General features: G+C 42.5%; 1 protein-coding gene across 1 annotated transcript in view; it reads left to right on the plus strand.

The window, feature by feature from the left end:
- Positions 1-21,540, plus strand: part of CYP19A1 (cytochrome P450 family 19 subfamily A member 1) — a 48,140-nt gene that overhangs the window by 1,823 nt on the left and 24,777 nt on the right. The window contains exons 2-3 of the mRNA XM_024741646.1: positions 14,929-15,111; positions 21,117-21,267. Coding sequence (XP_024597414.1) covers positions 14,967-15,111; positions 21,117-21,267 — 296 coding nt within the window. The 5' untranslated portion in view covers positions 14,929-14,966. The remainder of the gene's footprint in view (positions 1-14,928; positions 15,112-21,116; positions 21,268-21,540) is intronic.

Raw genomic sequence — 21,540 nt, forward strand, 5'->3', positions numbered from 1 at the left:
GAAAAAGCAGACCTCTCCTGGGAGGCTTGCGGGGCAGAACCAGCAGAGCTGGGGTGACATGGGGGAGACATGAGAACTCCTAGGTACGATGCCTGTGGTTCAGTGAGGAGTCAGAGTTTGGGTAAAGAGAGCCAAGAAATAAGGCTGACTAAGGATAAATCTGGAAGCCTTGCAGTAACTGGAAGCAAAAAAAGGGTTTTTAACAGGGAATTGATGTAATGAAAACTGAGTTAGAAAACAATCTGGCAGCAGTGTGCAGGATGAACTGAAAGGGAAGGTCTGAGAGGAAGAACATCAGAGAGGTTACAATGGGGAATAAAATCTGGACAGAGGTGGAAACAGTACAAACTCAGGCAACAGGTTTGTAGCGAGCATATGCAAAGGCCTGGACACTGTTCTAGGAGTGGGATACAGTTGTGAAGGAGGTAGACCCAGATCCCCAGCCTTGGGAAACTCATCTTCCAGGAGAGGAAAGAGTAGGAAGGAGATGACTTTTAAGAATTAATGCCTCATTTTATTAGGTAAGGGATTTGAGGAAACATACACATCCAACTCAGAAGGATAAATATAAACGATTTAATCTATTCTCTTTAACATCCCTTTAGATGAAACAATGAATTGTGTAGGGCTGATCCTATAAAGTCACTCATAGTCAGCTTAAGGCCTGACACCAGAGCATGACTAGGCACAGGCAGCTGCAGAAAGGACTCCCACACCAGGTCCAAGCGTGCAGCTCCTTGAAGTTTGTGGCACTTGATTCAGATAATTAGTAATGGCTGCGAATGGGCTGGAGTCTGGATTGGGCCCATGGAGAGGTGTTTTGTTTGGCATCATACCTGAAACTTTGAGAGGAGTTCTGGGCTCTATAACGCCTACCCATCTCCACAGCTGTGTCACCCGTGTAGCCCTTAAAGTCAGTAAACCTTGGGAATGCCAAGAGTGGAATGAGGGTCCACCAGGAATCCCCAATTTGGGGGGAGTTTTCCCAACAGGGGCTTTTGAAAACAATTGGGTATTAGAGATTTCGAGGTAAGTTTTGGAAAAACTCTAGAAGGCAGATTATGGATTTGTCTTCAACTGTCCACTGAGAATAGTCTTTGATCATTAATGGAGCAGAGGGTAGGGTTATGGTCCATTACAAAAATTAAGATATGGGCCTGAAGGTAAAGGAAAATCTTGTTCAGAGACAAGACATTTTTAGGGAATATCCCTAGAACTTTGTGATGACATTTTTTAAAATTAATTTATTTTATTTATATTTGGTTGCGTTTGGGTCTTCGTTGCTGTGCGTGGGCTTTTCTCTAGCTGTGGCGAGTGGGGGCTACTCTTTGTTGCGGTGCACGGGCTTCTCATTGCGGTGGCTTCTCTTGTTGAGGAGCACAGGCTCTAGGCGCACGGGGTTTAGGAGTTGTGGCACACAGGCTTTAGGAGTTGTGGCACACGGGCTCAGTAGTTGTGGTGCACGGGCTTTGTTGCTCCGCGGCATGTGGGATCTTCCCAGACCAGGGCTCGAACCCGTGTCCCCTACATTGGCAGGCGGATTCTTAACCACTGTGCCACCAGGGAAGTCCTATGATGACATATTTAGGCTGGGACAGCGGGTGAATATTCCTAGGGGGTAGGAAAGTAAGGGGAAGGGGTAAGCAAAACAACAACAACAAAAACCCAATATTTTGAAGTTGAATGACTGGGAAAATGATGTATGAGAAGGTTGGGGTGGGAGGAGGAGGTTAGGAGGAAGTCAATGGTTTTGCTTTTAACCATAAGTGTGGAGTGATGGTGAGGAATCTAAGTGCTGATGTTCATAGGTACTTGAGATATGGAGTTAAAGAAAGAGGATTGGGCCAAGAAGGGAATTGGGGGTGGGGCACCCACACAGCAGCAAGAGCTGAAGTCAGGAAAAGAAACGAGTTCTCAAAAGAGTATGAAGCAGAGGGCTAAGCTCTTAGGCTGGGAAATTCTCAGGGTTCAGGGACTGCAGGGGAGCTAGGAACAGGTACAGAGGAATAAGAAGGAGCAATGGGAGAAAAGGAAAAGCCTACCACATCAGCCACGGGCAAACCGATACAAGAAGGAGAAATGGCCAAATGGGTCCAAAGCCACAGACTGAGATCAGAAGAACAAAGATGGAGGGGGAAAAAGTATGGATTAAGAGGTGGGAAGGTTGCATGTAACCTCTGAGGGACTGGTATCATGAGTGTAGTGAAAGCAGAAACCAGAAATTAAGAGACAATGGGTATAAAGGAAATGGTAACAGTAGGCATGGGTTACTTATCTGGAAGAAAAAGAAGTTAACCTGCAAAGAGGAGAGGAGGAAGCCAGAGATACAGAAGGAAAATGAGGAGAGGCCTGTATCATGGCAGCCAGGAAAGGAACCAGGCATGTAGTGAGGGGAAGCAGAAAGTGGTTTGGGTTAAAAGAATGGGCTTTCAGCTCCCACAGATTGGTGCTCACCTCCCACTTTACCACTTGCTTTGACATGCTGAGGCTCAGTTTCCTCATCTGTAAAATGGAGGTATAATGTATTGAACTCATTCCAGAAGGTCATTGTGATGACTGAGCCCTAATGCATGTAGAGCACTTGGTGAAACATTCCAGGTGAGAGTGAAACTGATGCTACAGGCATCAGGTCTTGGCCACACTCTTCAAGGGACTGCTGACACCACATCCAGGTTGTTTGTTCCCCTTGTAAAACAGCAGTAACAGTTGTCATAATATTTTTTAAAAAAGAAAAAATTACTTTTTGGAGATTTGTGCCTTTTGGACATTCTCCATCTTCTACCTTCCTCTCTGTCTCTATTATTGTAGCATCCCAGCCATGCCTCCTTGTTCATTAGAGATGCTGGCACTTAGCCATGATCAGCCTCTTCTGGTCTCCTGATAGCTCTTGGGCCAATCCTCCCCAGCTTTCTTTGTAAACTCACCTTTTCTTACAAGATTTATCCTCCTCTATTCTGTCATCAAATTTTGGTGTCCCTTAAGACACCCTTCTCAGTCTATACAGTCTCCATAGCTCATATGTCAGCTCAGACACCTCCCCTGAATTATAGACCGTACATCACCACTTGGATGTTCCAACAATTCCTCCAGCTCAAAATTTCCAAAATCTAAAAGAATTCTCCACACCTCAAAACTGGTCCAGGCTCAGAGAATGGCACACCACCCCTCTAGGTACACAGTCTGGAAACTTAGGAAACATACTTAACACTTTCCTCTCCCTTATATCATTAGATTTAAATCATGAGAGTCATGCCAACTTAGTGAACCTATTTGTCTCTATTTCGACCTCCTAAGACCATGGTGACTCCCTCTCTTACCTGAAAAACTATGGAAGCCTCCCAGCTGCTCTCCTTCACCCACTCCAATACCCCTCCCTCCATCGTATTCTTCCCACTGCAGCCAAAGTGATTCAGATTTTTAAAATGTAGATATGACTTTTGCTGATCCCCTGCTTAAAGCCCTTCACTGGCTTCTCACTTCTTTTAAGACAAATCCTAACTTTTCTAATGCACCTGCAAAGCTCTGCAGAGGTGTCCCCTGTCGCCATCACAAGCCCCAATACACCTCATACTGCCCCTGCTCTCTGGGGCCCAGGTCACCAGCTTTCTTCCTGTTCCTTGCTGACCCTTCTTTCTGCTTCGCATCATGCTCACCCTCCCCCTGCTCCCATCCGTCCCAGGCTACCAATTCCATTCCCCAGCCCCTCCCTGGGACAGGACACTGCAGCCACAGGCCTCCCTGCCCCCAACTGGATGTTCTCACTCACTTGGGGAAACATTCAGTAAAGATCTGTAACTCCTCCTCCAAGACCCTGTCTGTTAGCCCCTGGGGGCTGATCACATCTGTCTTGTTCCTTGCGAGAGCCCCAGGAGGCAGCCCCCTGTCTGTGGGGACCCAAATCAGAAAGAGTGGCAGGGAGAACCAAGGTGGCTGGGTCACATTCCTCTGGGAGTGGGGGCAAGAAAGAGAGATGGACCAGGTGTACTGGAGAGAATGAGAAGAAGGGCAGGCTTGGCACCCGGCCCTCAGACCCTGCTGGACAGGTCGCCTCCATGCTGCAAGGTAGGATTTGGTAGGGTCTGGCCAAGCCGGGCAGCACTTCTGCAAGGTGAGGGCCTGCCTTCCCACCCTGGCAGAGGGTCAGGGCTGTATCAGGGCATCTGGGAGCCCCTTTTGGTACTGCAAGGCCCAGAGTACATCCTGACCCCAAAGCACTGGGATACCCAGTTTCTGCTGTGCCCCCAGCGGACTTTGCCCTGGCTCAGACTGGGGACTCTGGCCTGGCATTTCCTTATCCTGAGGTTGTGGGGCATTAAGGTGTCAGGATATCTGTGGTACACATAGCATGGGAGCAGAGGCCTGGTTCATCTGGAGGCCAAAGCCCCTGCTTAGGGCCAGGCACCTAGCGTGGGATGCCCCAGTGAATGAGACCACTTTGCAAACAAATGCCTGGAAAGCCAGGTATTTGAGATGGCTTTTGAAGGCCTGTGGCACTTTAGGGCCACATGTGTGTATATGTATGTTTGAGGGTGAGGGGAGGGTATTCCTGACACAGGGGACATATAAGTAACCTCTCTGAAGTTCTAGGACCTTCCTCCATTCCTGTACCACACCTCAAAGGCCTATGTTCAACCTGTCTGTGTGACCCATTGGAATGTTCTACTGGACAGGAAAACCAATGTGAAAGGAGGAGAGAATCTTTAAGGATCTCTCCAGCTGTGCATTCAGAGATCTGAAAATCTAACTCCTTTAAAGGGAGTCATTCTGAATAGCCTGGAAATGAACATAAATGACTGAAAAGTCCCTGAATGTTGAGACCAAATGAATCCCATAACAGGCACCAAATGGCATGATTCAGAGCACGGGCTCTGGAGACAGACTCCGTGGATTCCAATCCCATCTCCACGACAAACAAGCTCGGTGCCCAAGGGCAAAATATGTACCCACACTCCAGTTTCCTCATTTGTAAAATGGGTACCATCATACTTAGCTCACAGGGTTGTTTTGAGGATGAATGACTTAATATTTGTAAAGTGCTGGGAACAATGTCTGACACACAGCAAATGCTATGTAAGCGTTAAAAAAAAAATTCTTTTTGGTCTTTAAATACTGCTCTTTTAGGCATCTTTATGACATACTTTTGAGCAAGATGAGGAACCAGGCTTCTTTGCCCCATCAAACTTTTCGAAATACAGGCAGTGCTAACTTTGCACAGTAGTGCAGGACAGTAAAAATGACCATGCAAACTGAAACTATGCAAGGTAATCTTAAAAATCAAGAAAAAAAATACAACTGTACTGTGACCTTTACAAATTTTGTTGAAACATGAAAAACTCTCTTAGTATAGGTTTTAAGCGTATATGGAAGTGAAAAAAATAGTAAAACCAATATTTTAATACACTGTAATTTAAAACATTAGAAACATTGCAATTCTTAGTGTTTTTTTTTTTTCTTTGTAAAAAATACTCAGCTAGAGTATTTGAACGGTTCTTGCTGCCTTCTTTTTGTAGAACTTAGAACACTGAGGGAGCGTCTTTTCTATGCCTTGGTGAATTGTCATACTCCTTTACAAAGTTGCATCAGCTTCCAACATTTTATACTTTGTGCTTTCAACATTGTAACATCTCTCTGAGAGTTTGTTAAACGTGAAGTTTTTGCCCGCATCGCTTCCTCTAGGATATCTTCCTCCTTTTTGTCACAACCACTTTCTTCACCTAAGCTTTTAACACTGGTTTCAGGTTTCATCAATATAAACAGAAACAGTGAGGGTCCTGACTGGCAGAAAGTCACAAGGAGCTTACTCAGAATGACGTAGAATTCCACTCTGGAAATTCAAAACCTAAAAACTCAACCTGTTCAAAGAAGCTGTTCATTAGCAAAGGAACCAGATGATAGCAGACACATTGCTGACATTTCAGTCTCAACTTATATATATTTAAAAAAAGAAAAAAACTGCCCAACATATGTGCAGGCAGTTTTAGTGCCTTGCACTTAACTGTTAATGATTATTTAAATGGTAGAATAATAGGATGAATCAATAGAATGAATCAAGCAACTGAATGAATTCAACTATGTCATGAAATTTCTGTACTTGCCAGAAATGGATCTTTGATTGTATATCTAAGATCTCATATAAATCAGAAGAGAAATGTAATTATATATTCTTCAGGAACCTGATGAAAGTTACGGCTTCTTTCCCCCATAAAAGTGCAGCTGAGCAGATACAACATTTTACGCAGCATTTCAGGGAGTTCACAGAGCCCCCGAAATCCACTTAGAAGTCCTGGTTAAGAATCTAGAACTCTATTACTACATAAAACCCAGCCAAAGTCTGTTGCAGAGACATTGCAAGTCTTGGGAACTTAGAGCACTTTCCAAGAGAAGGTAATCCTTGGAGTGGTCACCTGGGACCAGGAACTGAATGGAATGGTTGCTCTTTCCTTTACACAAGGCTATTCGTTCTAAGTCTCTTCAACAAACCACCATCCCTGAAACTCTCTTCTGAGAGTATAGGTATTGGAAAACCTTACTGAAAATAAAGACTCAACATTCCATTGTGGAAAAACACAGCAGAGGGGAGAAGACAAGACTGACGGAATAGGAAGACCGTGACCTCACCTCCTTCCATGGGCACTCCAAAACTGTAAATATTTACAGAGCAACTATCCATGAAAGTGATCTGAAGGCTAGTAGAAAAGATCTCTACAGCTAAAGATATAAAGAAGGAACTATAATAGGACAGGTAAGAGGGGCATATATGGAGTATAGTCAAGACCCATACCACCAGGTAGGTGACCCACCAACAGGAGGATAATTAAAATTGCAGAGATGCCCCCCAATAAACCAGTGGTCTGGGGCTCACACTGGACTCCCCAGCCTGTGGTGGGGGTGGAGGTCCTACGCTGGGAAGACAAGCCTCCAGAACATTTGGCTTTGAAGGCAAGTAGGGCTTGCTTTCAGGAGACCCAGAGGGCTGTGGGAAATAGAGACTCCACTCTTAAAGAGTGTACACAAAGCCTCACATGCCCCAGGACCAAGGGCAGAAGCAGTAATTTGAAAAGAGCTTGGGTCAGACCCAATGGCTGATCTTGGAGAGCCTCCTAGAAAGGCAGGAGGCAACTGAACCTCAACCTGGGGATGAAGACAACCAGCAGCAGCCATTTTGGGGAGCACATCCCACCACAAGGACGCTCGTGCTGGTAAGCACAGTTTTGGAATTCTCCCTCTAGCTTATTAGCACCAGGACCTGGCCCATCCCCACTAGCGCATTGGTACTAGTCCTGGAACCTCCCAGGCCAGGAAGCTAGCTGGGTGGGGACACAGCCTCACCTACCAGCAGGCCGGCAGCCCTAGGAACCCCTGAGCTTCTAGCCACCCTGGGATCTGGCCCTACCCACAAATGAGCTGGCACTAGCCCTGGACCCAGCTTCACTCATCAGGGAGGCACCAGCCCTGGGATCCCTTGGGCCCCAGCCCTGCCCATCTACAGGCCAACATCAACTCTGGGACCCCTGGGGCCCTGCAGCTAGAGACCCCAGAACCCATCTCTGCCCACCAGTGAGCTGGCAGTAACTCAGGACCTGGCTTCACCCACCAGTGGGTGGACAGCAGCCTTAGGACCCCCTGGGCCACAGCCCTGGGACCACCAAGGCCCTGAAGCCAGCTGTGTCAGGATCCAGTGTACTCACCAAGGGGCCAACACCAGCTATGGGACCCCTGGGCCTATAGCCAGAGAACCCAGGACCTGGCTCTGCCCATCAGTGGGATGGCAGTAGCTCCAGGACCTGGCCTCACTACTGGGTGGGCACCAGCCCTGGGAAACCTTGTGCCTGAGCCCCACCCACCAGCTGGCAAAACAACAACTCCAGGATCACAGCAGCCCCACAGCCAGCCACGTCAAGACCCAGCCTACCCACCAGCAGGCAGGCACCACCTCAGGATGCCCCGGGCCCTGGCCCCGGCCAACAGCAGACCTACAGCAGCTCCAGGTCACCTTGAGCCCCTCAGCCAGCCATGTCAGGATTTGGCTATAAAATATATGTCAAAAACAATAAATTTTGAGGGGAGGGAGAAAATGCAGGGTTGTTAAAAGGCATTCAAGCCTTTAAAAAATCAGCAACTTAGGGCTTCCCTGGTGGCGCAGTGGTTGAGAGTCCACCTGCCGATGCAGGGGACACAGGTTCGTGCCCTGGTCCGGGAAGATCCCACATGCCGCGGAGCGGCTGGGCCCGTGAGCCATGGCCGCTGAGCCTGTGCGTCCGGAGCCTGTGCTCCGCAATGGGAGAGGCCACAGCAGTAAGAGGCCTGTGTACCGCAAAAAAAAAAAAAATCAGCAACTTAAAATGACTATATATATATATAACCATATACAAACCTTTTCGTAACCACAAACTAAACATCTATAACAGATACACACAGAAAAAAGAGGAAGGTATCCACACATGACACTAAAATTAGCCATTAAATCACAAGGGAATAGAGCAAAAGAAGAAAGGAACCAAAAAAAACAAAAGAAAAAAATCCTCACAAAACAAGCCAAAGAGAATTAACAAAATAGCAATAAATACATACCAATGAATAATTATTTTTTTATCTTTTTTTTTTTTTTGGCTGTGCTGCGCAGTATGTGGAATCTTAGTTCTCCAACCAGGGATCAAACCTTTGACCCCAGCAGTGGAAGCACGGAGTCTTAACCACTGGACCGCCAGGGAAGTCCCCATTTTTTTTTTTTAATAATTACTTTAAATGTAAGTTGACTAACTGCTCCAATCAAGAGACACAGAATGGCTGAGTGGATATGAAAACAAGACCCATATATATGCTGCCTACAAGAAACTCATTTCAGATCTAAAGAAACACACAGACTGAAAGTGAGGGGATGGAAAAAGATATTTCATGCAAATGGGAAAGAAAAAGAAAGCGAGTGCTTATATCAGACAAAATAGACTTTAAAATAAAGACAGTTACAAGAGACAAAGAAGGACATTACATAATGATCAAGGAATCAATCTAACAATAAGTCATAACAATTAGAGATGTATATGTACCCAACATGGGAGCACCTAAGTACATAAAGTGAAATATTAACAGACATAAAGAGAGAAATTGACAGTAATACAATAATAGTAGTAGACTTTAACACCCCACTTACATCAATGGACAGATCATCTAGACAGAAAATCAATAAGGAAACACTGGCTATAAATGACACATTACACCAGAATAACTTAACAGATATATAGAACAGTCCATCAAAAAGCAGCAGAACACACATTCTTTTCTAGTTCATGTGAATCGTTCTCTAGGATAGATCACATCCTAGGCTACAAAACAAAGTCTCAGTAAATTTAAGAAGATTGAAATCAAATCATGTATCTTTTCCCACCACAAAGCTATGAGAATAGAAATCAACTACAAAGCAAAAACTACAAAGAAAACAATATAGGGCTTCCCTGGTGGTGCAGTGGTTGAGAGTCCGCCTGCCGATGCAGGGGACACGGGTTCGTGCCCTGGTCCGGGAGGATCCCACATGCCACAGACCGGCTGGGCCCGTGAGCCATGGCCGCTGAGCCTGCGCGTCCGGAGCCTGTGCTCCGCAATGGGAGAGGCCAAAACAGTGAGAGGCCCACGTACCGCAAAAAACAAAACAAACAAAAAAAACCACCACAATATAGAGGCTAAACAACCAATGGGTCACTGAAGAAATCAAAGAGGAAATTTAAAAAATACCTGGAAACAAAGGAAAACAGAGCAGAAATGAAAGAAATAGAGACTAAAAAAAAAAAAAGAAAATATCAATAAAACTAAGAGCTGGTTCTTTGAAAAGATAAACAAAATTGGAAAATCTTTAGCCAGACTCATCAAGAACAAAGAGGGCCCAAATCAATAAATCATAAAAAGAAGTTACAACTGACACCACAGAAATACACAGGAACATAAGAGATTACTCCCAACAATTAAATGTCAGTAAGATAGACAACCTAGAAGAAATTAACAAATTCCTAGAAATGTACAATCTCCCAAGAGTGAATCAGGAAGAAATACAAAATATGAGCAGACCAATTACCATTAATGAAATTGAATCAGAAAAAAAAAAACCTCCCAACAAACAAAAGTCCAGGACCAGATGGCTTCATAGGTGAATTCTACCAAAGAGTTAGAAGATAGTTAACACTCATTCTTCTCAAATTATTCCAAAACTTTTCAGAGGAAGAAACACTTCCAAACTCATTCTACAAGGCCAGCATCACCCTGATATCAAAACCAGATAAAGATAACACACAAAAAGAATACTACAGTCCAATATCACTGATGAACATAGATGTAAAATTCCTCAACAAAATATTGGCAAACCAAAGTCAACAATACATTAAAAGGATCGTATGTCATGATCAATTGGGATTTATCCCAGGGATGTAAAGATGGTTCCATATCTGCAGATCAATCCATTTGATTCACCACCTTACCAAACTGAAGAATAAAAATCGTAAGATCATCTCCATAGAAGCAAAAAATCTTCTGACAGAATTCAACATCCATTTATAATAAAAACTCTCAACAAAGTGAGAATAGAGGGACCATAACTCAACATAATAGGCCATATATGACAAGCCCACAGCTAACAACATATTCAGTGTTGAAAAGCTGAAATATTCTTCTCTAAGATCAGGAACAAGACAAGGATGCCCACTCTTACCACTTTTATTCAATATAGTTTTGGAAGTCCTAGCCACAGCAATCAGAGAAGAAAAAGAAATAAAAGGAATCCACATTAGAATGGGAGAAGTAAGACTGTCACCGTTTGCTGATGACTTGACACTACACATAGAAAATCCTAAAGACACCACCAAAAAACCAAAAAAAAAAAAAAAAAAACCAACAAAAAAAAACTAGGGCTCAACAATGAATTCAGTGAAGTTGCAGGAGACTTCTGCAAGAAATCTGCAGAAATCTGTTGCACATCTATATACTAAAAAGAAACTAACAGAAAGAGAAAATTTAAAAAGCAATCCCATTCACAATCACATCAAAAAGAATAAAATACCTGGGAATAAATCTGACTAAGGAGGTAAAAGACCTATACTTGGAAAAGTATAAGACACCAATGAAAGGAACTGAAGATGACACAAACAGATGGAAAGCTATATTGTGCTCATGGATTGGAAGAACTAATAATGTTAAAATGATCATACTACCCAAGGCAATCTACAGATTCAATACCAGCTAGAAGGGTGGGATAGGGAGGGTGGGAGGGAGGGAGATACAAGAGGGAAGAGATATGAGGATACATGTATATGTATAACTGATTCACATTGTTATAAAGCAGAAACTAACACACCATTGTAAAACAATTATACTCCAATAAATTGTTAAAAATAAAATAATAAAAAATAAATTAAAAAAACCACACCCATAACATTCTTCAAAGAACAAGAACAAGTAATTCTAAAATTTGTATGGAAACAAAAAAGACCCAGAATAGCCAAGACTATCTATCTTAAGAAAGAAGAACAAAACAGGAGGTATCCCACTCCCTGATTTGAAACTATACTACAAAGCTATAGTCATCAAACTAGTATGGTACTGGTACAAAAAACAGACACATAGATCAATGGAACAGAATGGAGAGTGCAGAAATGACTCACACTTATATGGGCAATTAAGCTACAACAAAGAGCAAAGAATATACAATGGGGGAAAAGACAGCCCCTTCAATAAATGGTATTGAGAAAACCAGACAGCTACATGCAAAAGAATCAAACTGGACTACTTTCTCACACCATATATAAAAATAAATTTAAATGGATTAAAGACTTCAAAATAAGACCTGAAACCATAAAACTTTTAGAAGAAAACACAGACAATAAACTCTTTTACATCCGTTTTAGCAGTATTTGGGGGGATATGTCTCCTCAGGCAAGGATAACAAGAGCAAACATAAATAAATGGGACTACAGCAAAAAATCTTTGGTACAGCTAAGGAAACTATCAGCAAAATGATCACCTACTGAATGGAAGAAGATATTTTCAAATGACATATCCAACAAAGGTTAATCTTCAAAATATACAAAGAACACATACAATTCAACATCAGAAACACAAACAACCCAATTTTGAAATGGACAGAGGACCTGAATAGACATTTTTCCAAAGAAAACATACAGATGGCCAACAGGCACATGAAAAGATGCTCAACATCTCTAATAATCCAGGAAATACAAATCAAAATCACAATGAGATATCACCTCACACCAGTCAGAATGGCTATCATCAAAAAGAGAACAAATAAGTATTGGTGGGGATGTGGAGAAAAAGGAACCCTTGTGCACTGTTGGTGGGAATGTAAATTGTTGCAGCCACTATGGAAAAAAGTATGAGGGTTCCTCAAAAAATTAAAAATAGAAATACCTGTGACCCAGCAATTCCACTTCTGGGTATTTATGGAAGAAAATGAAAACACTAATTCAAAAAGATATATGCACCCGTATGTTTATTGCTGAATTACTTACAATAGCCAAGATATGGAAGCAACCTAAGGGCTCATCAACAGATGAACAGATAAAGAAGATGTGGTGTGTGTGTGTGTGTGTGTGTGTGTGTATAAAATGGAATATTACTCAGCCATAGAGAAGAATGAACTATTACCATTGGTGACAACATAGATGGACCTAGAGGGCATTATGCTAAGTGAAATAAGTTTGACAGAGAAACACAAATACTATATGATTTCACTTATATGCGGAATTTAAAAACCAAAACAAATATAACTAAGCAGAAAGAAAGTCATAGGTACAGAGAAAAGACAGGTGATTGCCAGAGGGGAGGGGTCTGGGGGAGGAAAAATATAGGTGAAGGAGATTAAGAGGTACAAGTAAGTGAATTATGGGTATGAAATGTACAGTGTGGGAATATAGTCAATAATTATGTAATATCTTTCTATGGTGACAAATAACAACTAGATTTACCATGGTGATTATTTTGAAATGTATAAAAATATCAAATCACTATGCTGTGTACCAGGAACCAACATAGTGTTGTAGGTCAATTATACCTCAAAAACAAACAAACTCATAGAAAAAGAAATCAAACTTGTGGCTACCAGAGGCAGGGGGTGGAGGGATGCGGAATTAAATGAAGGTGGTGAAAAGGTACAAACTTTCGGTTATAAGATAAATAAGTACTAGGGATGATAAAGTACAACACGATAAAGATAACTGGGAGGGAGACGCAAGAGGGAAGAGATATGGGGATATATGTATACGTATAGCTGATTCACTTTGTTATAAAGCAGAAATTAACACACCATTGTAAAGCAATTATACGCCAATAAAGATGTTTTAAAAAAGATAATTAACACTGCTGCATCTTATATGTGATAACTGTTAAGAGAGTAAATCCTAAGTGTTCTCATCACAAGAAAAAAAATTTTTTTCTATTTCTTTAATGTTATATCTGTATGAGATGATGGATGCTCACTAAATCTATTTTGATAATCATTTCAGGATGTATGTATGTCAAATCATTATGTTGAACACCTTAAACTTATACACTGCTGTATGTCAATTACATCTAAATAAAGCAGAAAAAAATATGCTTTCCAAGAAAAAAAAAAAGAAGAGAAAACCACATCAGAATCAGCAAATCAAACTGAAAATTGTCCTGCACAGGAGACCAGCTGTCGTAGGGAGCTCGGTTGCTGAGTGGCACCTGAGCCTACTGCTGGTGGCATCAACTATGTCCTCTCTTTTCCTCCTGCTTCCCCACTTCTTTTTTCTTCCTCTCCTTTTATTCTTCCTCTCCTATTCTTCTTTCCTACACACTGCTGCATCTTATATGTGGTAACTGTTAAGAGAGTAAATCCTAAGTGTTCTCAGCACAAGAAAAAAATATTTTTTTCTATTTCTTTAATGTTATATCTGTATGAGATGATGGATGCTCACTAAATCTATTTTGATAATCATTTCAGGATGTATGTATGTCAAATCATTATGTTGAACACCTTAAACTTATACACTGCTGTATGTCAATTACATCTAAATAAAGCAGAAAAAAATATGCTTTCCAAGAAAAAAAAAAAGAAGAGAAAACCACATCAGAATCAGCAAATCAAACTGAAAATTGTCCTGCACAGGAGACCAGCTGTCGTAGGGAGCTCGGTTGCTGAGTGGCACCTGAGCCTACTGCTGGTGGCATCAACTATGTCCTCTCTTTTCCTCCTGCTTCCCCACTTCTTTTTTCTTCCTCTCCTTTTATTCTTCCTCTCCTATTCTTCTTTCCTACTACTTCTGTCATAGGCCCACGTGTACTGCTTCATCAAGTCCATGGTGCAAGATTTAAGCTTCGTCAAAGCCAATAGGAAAAGATTGTCCTGAGTGAATCATGTTGAATTCAATAGACAACCTGAGAATGCCTCAGTGATGCCCATGAAACACCTTCTTACTGAAGAAGCTTACCCTTTGGGGGAAGTAATTTTGAGCAAGGAAGAATATTGGGGAATGCTTTTTTAAAAAATTTATTTGGCTTGAAGGGAAAAAGATTGCCTAAACAAAATCTGCTGATGAAGTCATAGAATGACTCCACCTCTGGAATGAGCTTCAGTTTCATGTATTTTGGTAAGAAATTTGGCTCTCAATTGGGAATTCAGTCACTCTACCCACTCAAGGGCAAGATGATAAGGTTCTATCAGACCAAGCGTCTAAACGAACCTGAGACTCTACCAAGGTCAGAAATGCTGCACTTCAAGCCAAAAGATCTGTCTTGGGCTTGCTTGTTTTGACTTGTAACTATAAATTTGTCTTGTCTAAGTGTCCAATCACATTATAAAACAGAACGTCCATCTCTACAGTACAGCATCCTCTGAAGTAAGAGGAGTCGTAAATGTACATTTTGGGGCATTCTCTAATTTTTCTGACCCTCTGATTTCCACAGGACTTTAAGTTGCTTCCCCTGAGTTCAAGCAACGCAAGATGGTTTTGGAAGTGCTGAACCCAAGGCATTATAACATCACCAGCATGGTGACCGAAGTTGCACCTGTTGCCAGCATTGCAATCCTGCTGCTCACTGGCTTTCTTCTCTTGGTTTGGAATTATGAGGACACATCCTCAATACCAGGTAAGTCAGTCATTTATTTCTGTACCTAAGAAGATTGTTTTCTTGGGCTTTTGATCCATGAGGGTAAAGGAAATTTTGCAAAACGATGAAGAGCAAACTTGGGAAGATGGCTGAAGCCCACGGCACATAAGCAAATGAGGACTCAGGTGAAAAAACTTTAGCGAATTATCTGCACACGTTTTTTGAAAACATTAAAACAATACCTTACATAATCCCTTCCAGTCTCCACTTTGCTTTGGTAGAATAGACTTGGCACTAGTATCCTTTAAAGTAAGTTTAAGATGGAGTGGAGCAAGGTAAAATTCCAGGATTGTTTTTTTTTTTTCTTTTGATTCAAATTCATTCCAGTTTTGCTCTAAAGGTGAAAAAGTCTCTGGAATGCCTTCTGTACAGATTTCTGTCTCCCTCCCACTTTACCTCATCCATGTCCTCTGCCCTCTCTTTTTTTTGAACTTATTCCTTCTCTTTATCCAATTCTTCATTTTTCTTTTATTCTTGGGCATGGTGGTGATGTTGGTGCCACCATGAGGGCTGGATGGGACCTGGACAGAGGGAGAAAATTGGGGACCACTATAGTTCCCTTGAAAACCTAAAAAAAACTTCCACAAGCTCTGTGGATCAATCAAAAGTAGAGTATAATATAATTATCCAGATAATCCCAGTAGAAACCCCATCCCTCCACATTACCAGATTAACTCAGAATTCTTAGAAATATCAGACGGTTTTTTAGTTTTCAGGGAAAACTCCTCATAGCAGGCATCTGTCCCCAGTTCCATAAGATATCCGATAAGGCTTTATTTCAAGAGCAGAGTCATTACACACTTTCAAGCGTCGTGGGCCTCTTCACAGAGTGATGTCGAGTGGGAGTGTGGCGCTGCTGCAAAGTGCCCTGGGTCTGGATTCTCTATTGTTTTCCAGAGAACTGACTGTCTCTCTGCCCAATTCAGCCTGGTATTTTAGTTTACTTTAAGGCCCAGTGGAATGGAATGTTTAGTTTGTTTTGTTCTCTACTCCTGATGGGGGTCTGAAGGAAGACTGTTCCACAGTCTTTTAACTTGAACCCCTTCCCCACCACTGCTCCTTCCTCACTGGATTTCTCCTCCCCCAGTGGGCACCCAAGTCAGGGTCGATGAAAGGTGGAGGTGAGGAAGGAGGTATTTTTTAACAACTCCCCCCAGATGTTTATGTTGCAGGTGATGGTAGAACTCCCTTGGACCTTTGGGGAGGGGCAAACACAAGAACTGGCATCCCTGAAGCCCTGGACCAGGAGCCTAGGTGGTAGCTCACTCTGTCCACCACCTCTGGGCTGGGGACATCATGCTGTCATACACTGACAGTCTATGACACTATCACATAGTCCTGTGGTTCTCAGCCCTGCCTGAGGAGGATCCCCATGTGGGTTTTTGTTTTTTTAACATCTTCCCAGGTGGCTTTCCTGAGCAGTCAGGGTTGAGAGCCACAGAATGGAGCCCAACCCATTCCTTTGACAGAAGGGGAAACTGAGCCTCAGAGAAGGGCTCTGCCTTGCCCAGGCAAACCACTGTGACAAGTATGAGTAACTGTGGAGTTCAAACTCCTCATTTCATGGGGGAGGGGTTAAAGCCACAGAAGGGAGATGGCTTGCCAGCATCTCAACTGGAAGGAAAGTGGCAATAGGGGGAGCAGAGGAACCACCAGGAAGACCTAAATCCCAGGTAGATGATCATTTTGCTACCAGGGAGCTTCTAGTTCCATGCTTTCCTTGGGAAAATGTGAGGTCTGGTCAGAACCTTCTAGTTCTAGAAACCTCTGGCCCAGGCTGAGATCCCGCAACTCCTGGTTGGGGAAGGGAAGGTGAGGACACTGGCCTTGTTGGATGGGTCTTGCTGACCAATACTTCTGAACTCCTTTTGCCAGATCCCTCCAATCACTGGCTCTCTGGGTTCTTAGCTTTATACATATGGGAAATCTCAGGGTCAGTGAAGCCAAAGAGTTGAGAGGGTACAATGAGCCAAAGCCCTCTAGTAAGTTACAGTTTTCAAAGCAGTTTCACACCCACTTTCTCTTGTGAACCTCTGGGTTCACAAGTGTGTTGATGCCTATTTTACAGATGAAGAAACTGCGACTTAAAGAGGCAAGGTGTCCATAACAAGTAAGTGATGAAACTGGGACTCAAATCTAAGGTCCTGAGAGGCCCTGCATTATCAGGTGATGGGGACAGGGGGGTCGAGGAGTGTGCAAAGGTGACACACATAGGCAGAGGACTTAGTGACAGCGAGGGCCATGAGGGCTCGGAGAGGAAAGAATCATTCCTATTTGGGGGTTTTGTAAGCTTCAATTTGGGGAAACTGACCCAGTTCACTGATCTCTGCCAGGACTACAGTTGCCTGGCACCTGGCAGCTCTCCCTTCCCCAGTGATACAGGGCAATGCCCAACCTTGCACGTGGGTCCTCTCCCCCAGAGGCCCTCTCTGCCCTGGGCACCACATTCTTTATGGGAGCACTGGAAAAAAAGGACATGGCAATAGTCTCCTTTTGCTCATTAAAAATACAGAAAATACACAAATAAACATGTCATCACAGACAGGACAAGAAGTAGGATGTTAGCAGCATCCTGGAAACTCCTCTTGTGCCTTTTCAATCATACCCTCTCTCATTTCCAGAAGTAAATAACCTTCTATTTCTTAACGATCGCTCCCCTGCTTTTTTTTTAATATAGATTTTTCACCTAATTTCATATTCCAAACAACATACTTTAGTTTTGCCTGGTTTTACATGCTTTAGCAATAGAATCCTACATTATTCTTCTGTCTTGCTTTTTTGCTCACTTTTTTGCCTGTGGGTTTCATCCAGGTTGTGGCATGCAGCTGCAGTTCATATGGTATGCAGTTATATGAACACCCCATGGTTTAATCTCCCATTCTACTGTTGATGGACATTTAGGGTGTCTCCAGCTTGGGGCTATTGTGAACAGCGCTGCTATGAACATTCCTGCGCACTGGATTCTCTAGGGTGTACACCCAGCATGGAACGTAACAGCTTCTTGATTAGGACGGAGGGTGGGAGGCCCCAGCTGTTGGCTTCATGGAGGCCATCTCTGCACAAAAATGCAGTGAAGTATTTACTGCTCCTCTGAGGGTGTGCAAGAGACTCCTGTACTCACACATGCCTAGATGAGCGTTCCCAAACCTGAGAAGCAGAGAGCAGTGTAATGTGGATACAACCAGAGTATTTCCCTAATATTCTACCGAAATTTCTCCCCCACCCCCAGAGCATTCTTCTCTCCAACCGGAAGGTATAAGATATACACGTTAACTGAAAGGATCATATTGTGTGATAATTATTTGATTTTGTGCTTTTTTTCACATTCCTTTTCCCTGCCCAGGATCTGATGGGGACCTAGTTATACTTACCATACCAGCACGGGTCCCTAACTTGGAGCTAGTGTCTATACCTAGTAAGATTTCAGGGTTTGTTGGATGAATTAAGTTGAAATACGATTGACTGCTGAAGGCTCAAACTCTGATTCTCTTATGGTTAAAACAGTCCGGTTCTCAGCCTTAGCAGAGTTCATCACAATCTCCCTTTTTCAATAGATACAGCTCTTCACTGTCATATTTTAAATTTGATTGGCGGTTTCCAAATACTAAGACTTTCCACATAGCAACAAACATTTAGATAAAACATGGAAAGTGCAGCCTTTCATTTGTATGTCTTTGTGCCTCATGGCCATAGTATATGAAGTAAATCTTTGTTGAAAAAGTCTATTCCCAAATAGACTGGTGTTTGACTTCACATGGATTAAATGTATGAGATATAAGATATTTTTCCATTTTTATCAAAATGTAAATACACCTAAACTATTCTAAATAAGGATGACATTTAAAACTTCATTCTTTACACATGTCTAATAAATTGTAAAAATTCATTCAGGAAACATTTATTGAGGATCTACCATGTTTCAAGCTGTAAATACAAAGTGTTTTGTTAGGGCTTCCCTGGTGGCGCAGTGGTTGAGAGTCCGCCTGCCGATGCAGGGACGCGGGTTCGTGCCCCGGTCCGGGAGGATCCCACATGCCGCGGAGCGGCTGGGCCCGTGACCCATGGCCGCTGGGCCTGCGCGTCCGGAGCCTGTGCTCCGCAACGGGAGAGGCCGCAACAGTGAGAGGCCCGCGTACCACAAAAAAAAAAAAAAAAAAAAGTGTTTTGTTATTATGCATATTTGTATTGATAAAAGGTCAGTATGTCTGATTAAATTTTAAGGAAATATGTATACAATCAAATCAGCTTATTTCTTTTTGAGAACTCAATGAAATTAGTTTAATATAGAGTCCGTCATCTGACTATATAACTGTATAATGTAGTGTTATGAGAACAATCTTAAGATTAAGAACCCTTGATCCAAAGAACTCAAATTCTTATATTGGTTCTATAGACATTAACAAAGAACTTTAAAGACAAAAGAACCTGGTAGTATTTGCTACATTAATCCTGCTAATGCAAAGTTATGGAGTAAACCCTGTTTGCCAAATTTGGGACTGAACTTCCACTTTAGATGAGTCATGCAAAAAGTCAGATTATCTAAGGAGTTCACTGGTGGCCTAATGGTTAGGATCCCTAGCTTTCACTGCCATGGCCCACGTTCAGTCAGGGAACTGAGATCCTGCAAGCCATGCTGCACAGCCAAAGAAAACAAAACAAAACAAAACAAAAACTTAGATTATCTAAATTATTATAGCACTGTACTGTCTCAGACAGTTGTGTGAGTTTTGGCTCCAGGACTATTTCACTGACAGAATGGAATTAAAGGAGTAAGATACAGAAATGGTATAACTTTACAATAAAACTCGTAAAACCACTCCAAACAAACTTCTGACGAACTTTTCACCACCACCACTAAAATCAAGCTACCAAGTTTGTTCTCTGATACAAGCAACAGCAACTCCCCTGGCTGCTCACCAGATTCACACTCCTCACAATTCTGTCATTGCCTACATCAGCAAAGGTGTAAGGGCCATGGCTCTTCACTAAAACCACATCACTGGACTCAGACTCTGGTCTAGACACAGATCAGACCCACTGCCTAATTCCTCAGTGCTTAGCTTTATTTCGCCTAATGAGATTTAGCTTAAGATTCTCTTCTTAAACCAAATCCTTTTTTAAGGAAATAAAAAAGGAATGCATGCTTTTTATTTTTTAAACCCCACATTTGTTTACTTATTTATTTTTAGCTGTGTTGGGTCTTCGTTTCTGTGCGAGGGCTTTCTCTAGTTGTGGCAAGCGGGGGCCACTCTTCATCGCAACATGCGGGCCTCTCACTATCACGGCCTCTCTTGTTGCAGAGCACAGGCTCCAGATGCGCAGGCTCAGTAGTTGTGGCTCACGGGCCTAGTTGCTCCGTGGCATGTGGGATCCTCCCAGACCAGGGCTCGAACCCGTGTTCCCTGCATTAGCAGGCAGATTCTCAACCACTGTGCCACCAGGGAAGCCCCAGGAATGCATGCTTTTTGTTTGGACATTGTCTTTGCAGGACATGTTTCTCACAGTTAAAAAGATGACACCAAAACCACAAATTAACTCAAATCCACCCACTCCATTGACTGGTACTTTCAAACCCAGTTTTCAGACAAAACTAGCAGCCAGACAGATCTGTCAACTTGTCACTTGTCCTGGCTTCCATGCCTGTTACCAGAGGGACTGATCGACTTGTATTTGAAACCCATAGACACCGTTTAACACAGCAAGAATAGACTAGACACCTATTGCAGTTTGTTCAGACAGAAGTGATTGAGACCAAATGGAACTGGTGTGGTGTCAACTGGACAACTTTTTACTCACAGAGCTGTGAAGAGCCTCATGTTAACTTGTGTTGTGGTTTTAATCATTTTGTGTATGTGATTCACCTCTATACATCAGAAGATGTAAAAGGACGTGTAGATATAAAGGAATAAGAACAACAGTAATTTAAAGTACTTTGTCTTTTTGGTGTTACGGAAATACTGACTGTAATCTGATGACTTTCCTAGGTCCTGGCTATTTTCTGGGAATTGGGTCCCTCATTTCCCACTGCAGGTTCCTCTGGATGGGGATCGGCAGTGCCTGCAATTACTACAACAAGACATATGGTGAATTTGTGAGAGTCTGGATATGTGGAGAGGAAACCCTCATTATTAGCAAGTAAGTCTGTTAATAATCAGTGACATATTTTAAAAATCAAGGCTGGGATATTTCCTATTAAAAATCAAACTTATTTTGATATTTTGCCATCTTTGTTTCCAAAGTTATGTTTTCATTACTTAAATAAAGGTGAGTGATTCCCAGGTAAAAATCTAACATTTGAGACAAGTAGAATAACTGGGTCTTGTTTGAAGCCAGAGGTACATATAAAGAACTCTGGGAAGACTGAAAATTATTCAAAATCTCTCTGAGCAGTGAATGTGGAAACTTAGA

This window comes from Neophocaena asiaeorientalis, unplaced genomic scaffold (genome assembly GCF_003031525.2).
Source record: "Neophocaena asiaeorientalis asiaeorientalis breed wild unplaced genomic scaffold, Neophocaena_asiaeorientalis_V1.1 scaffold17, whole genome shotgun sequence".
NCBI classification, from domain to species: Eukaryota; Metazoa; Chordata; class Mammalia; order Artiodactyla; family Phocoenidae; genus Neophocaena; species Neophocaena asiaeorientalis.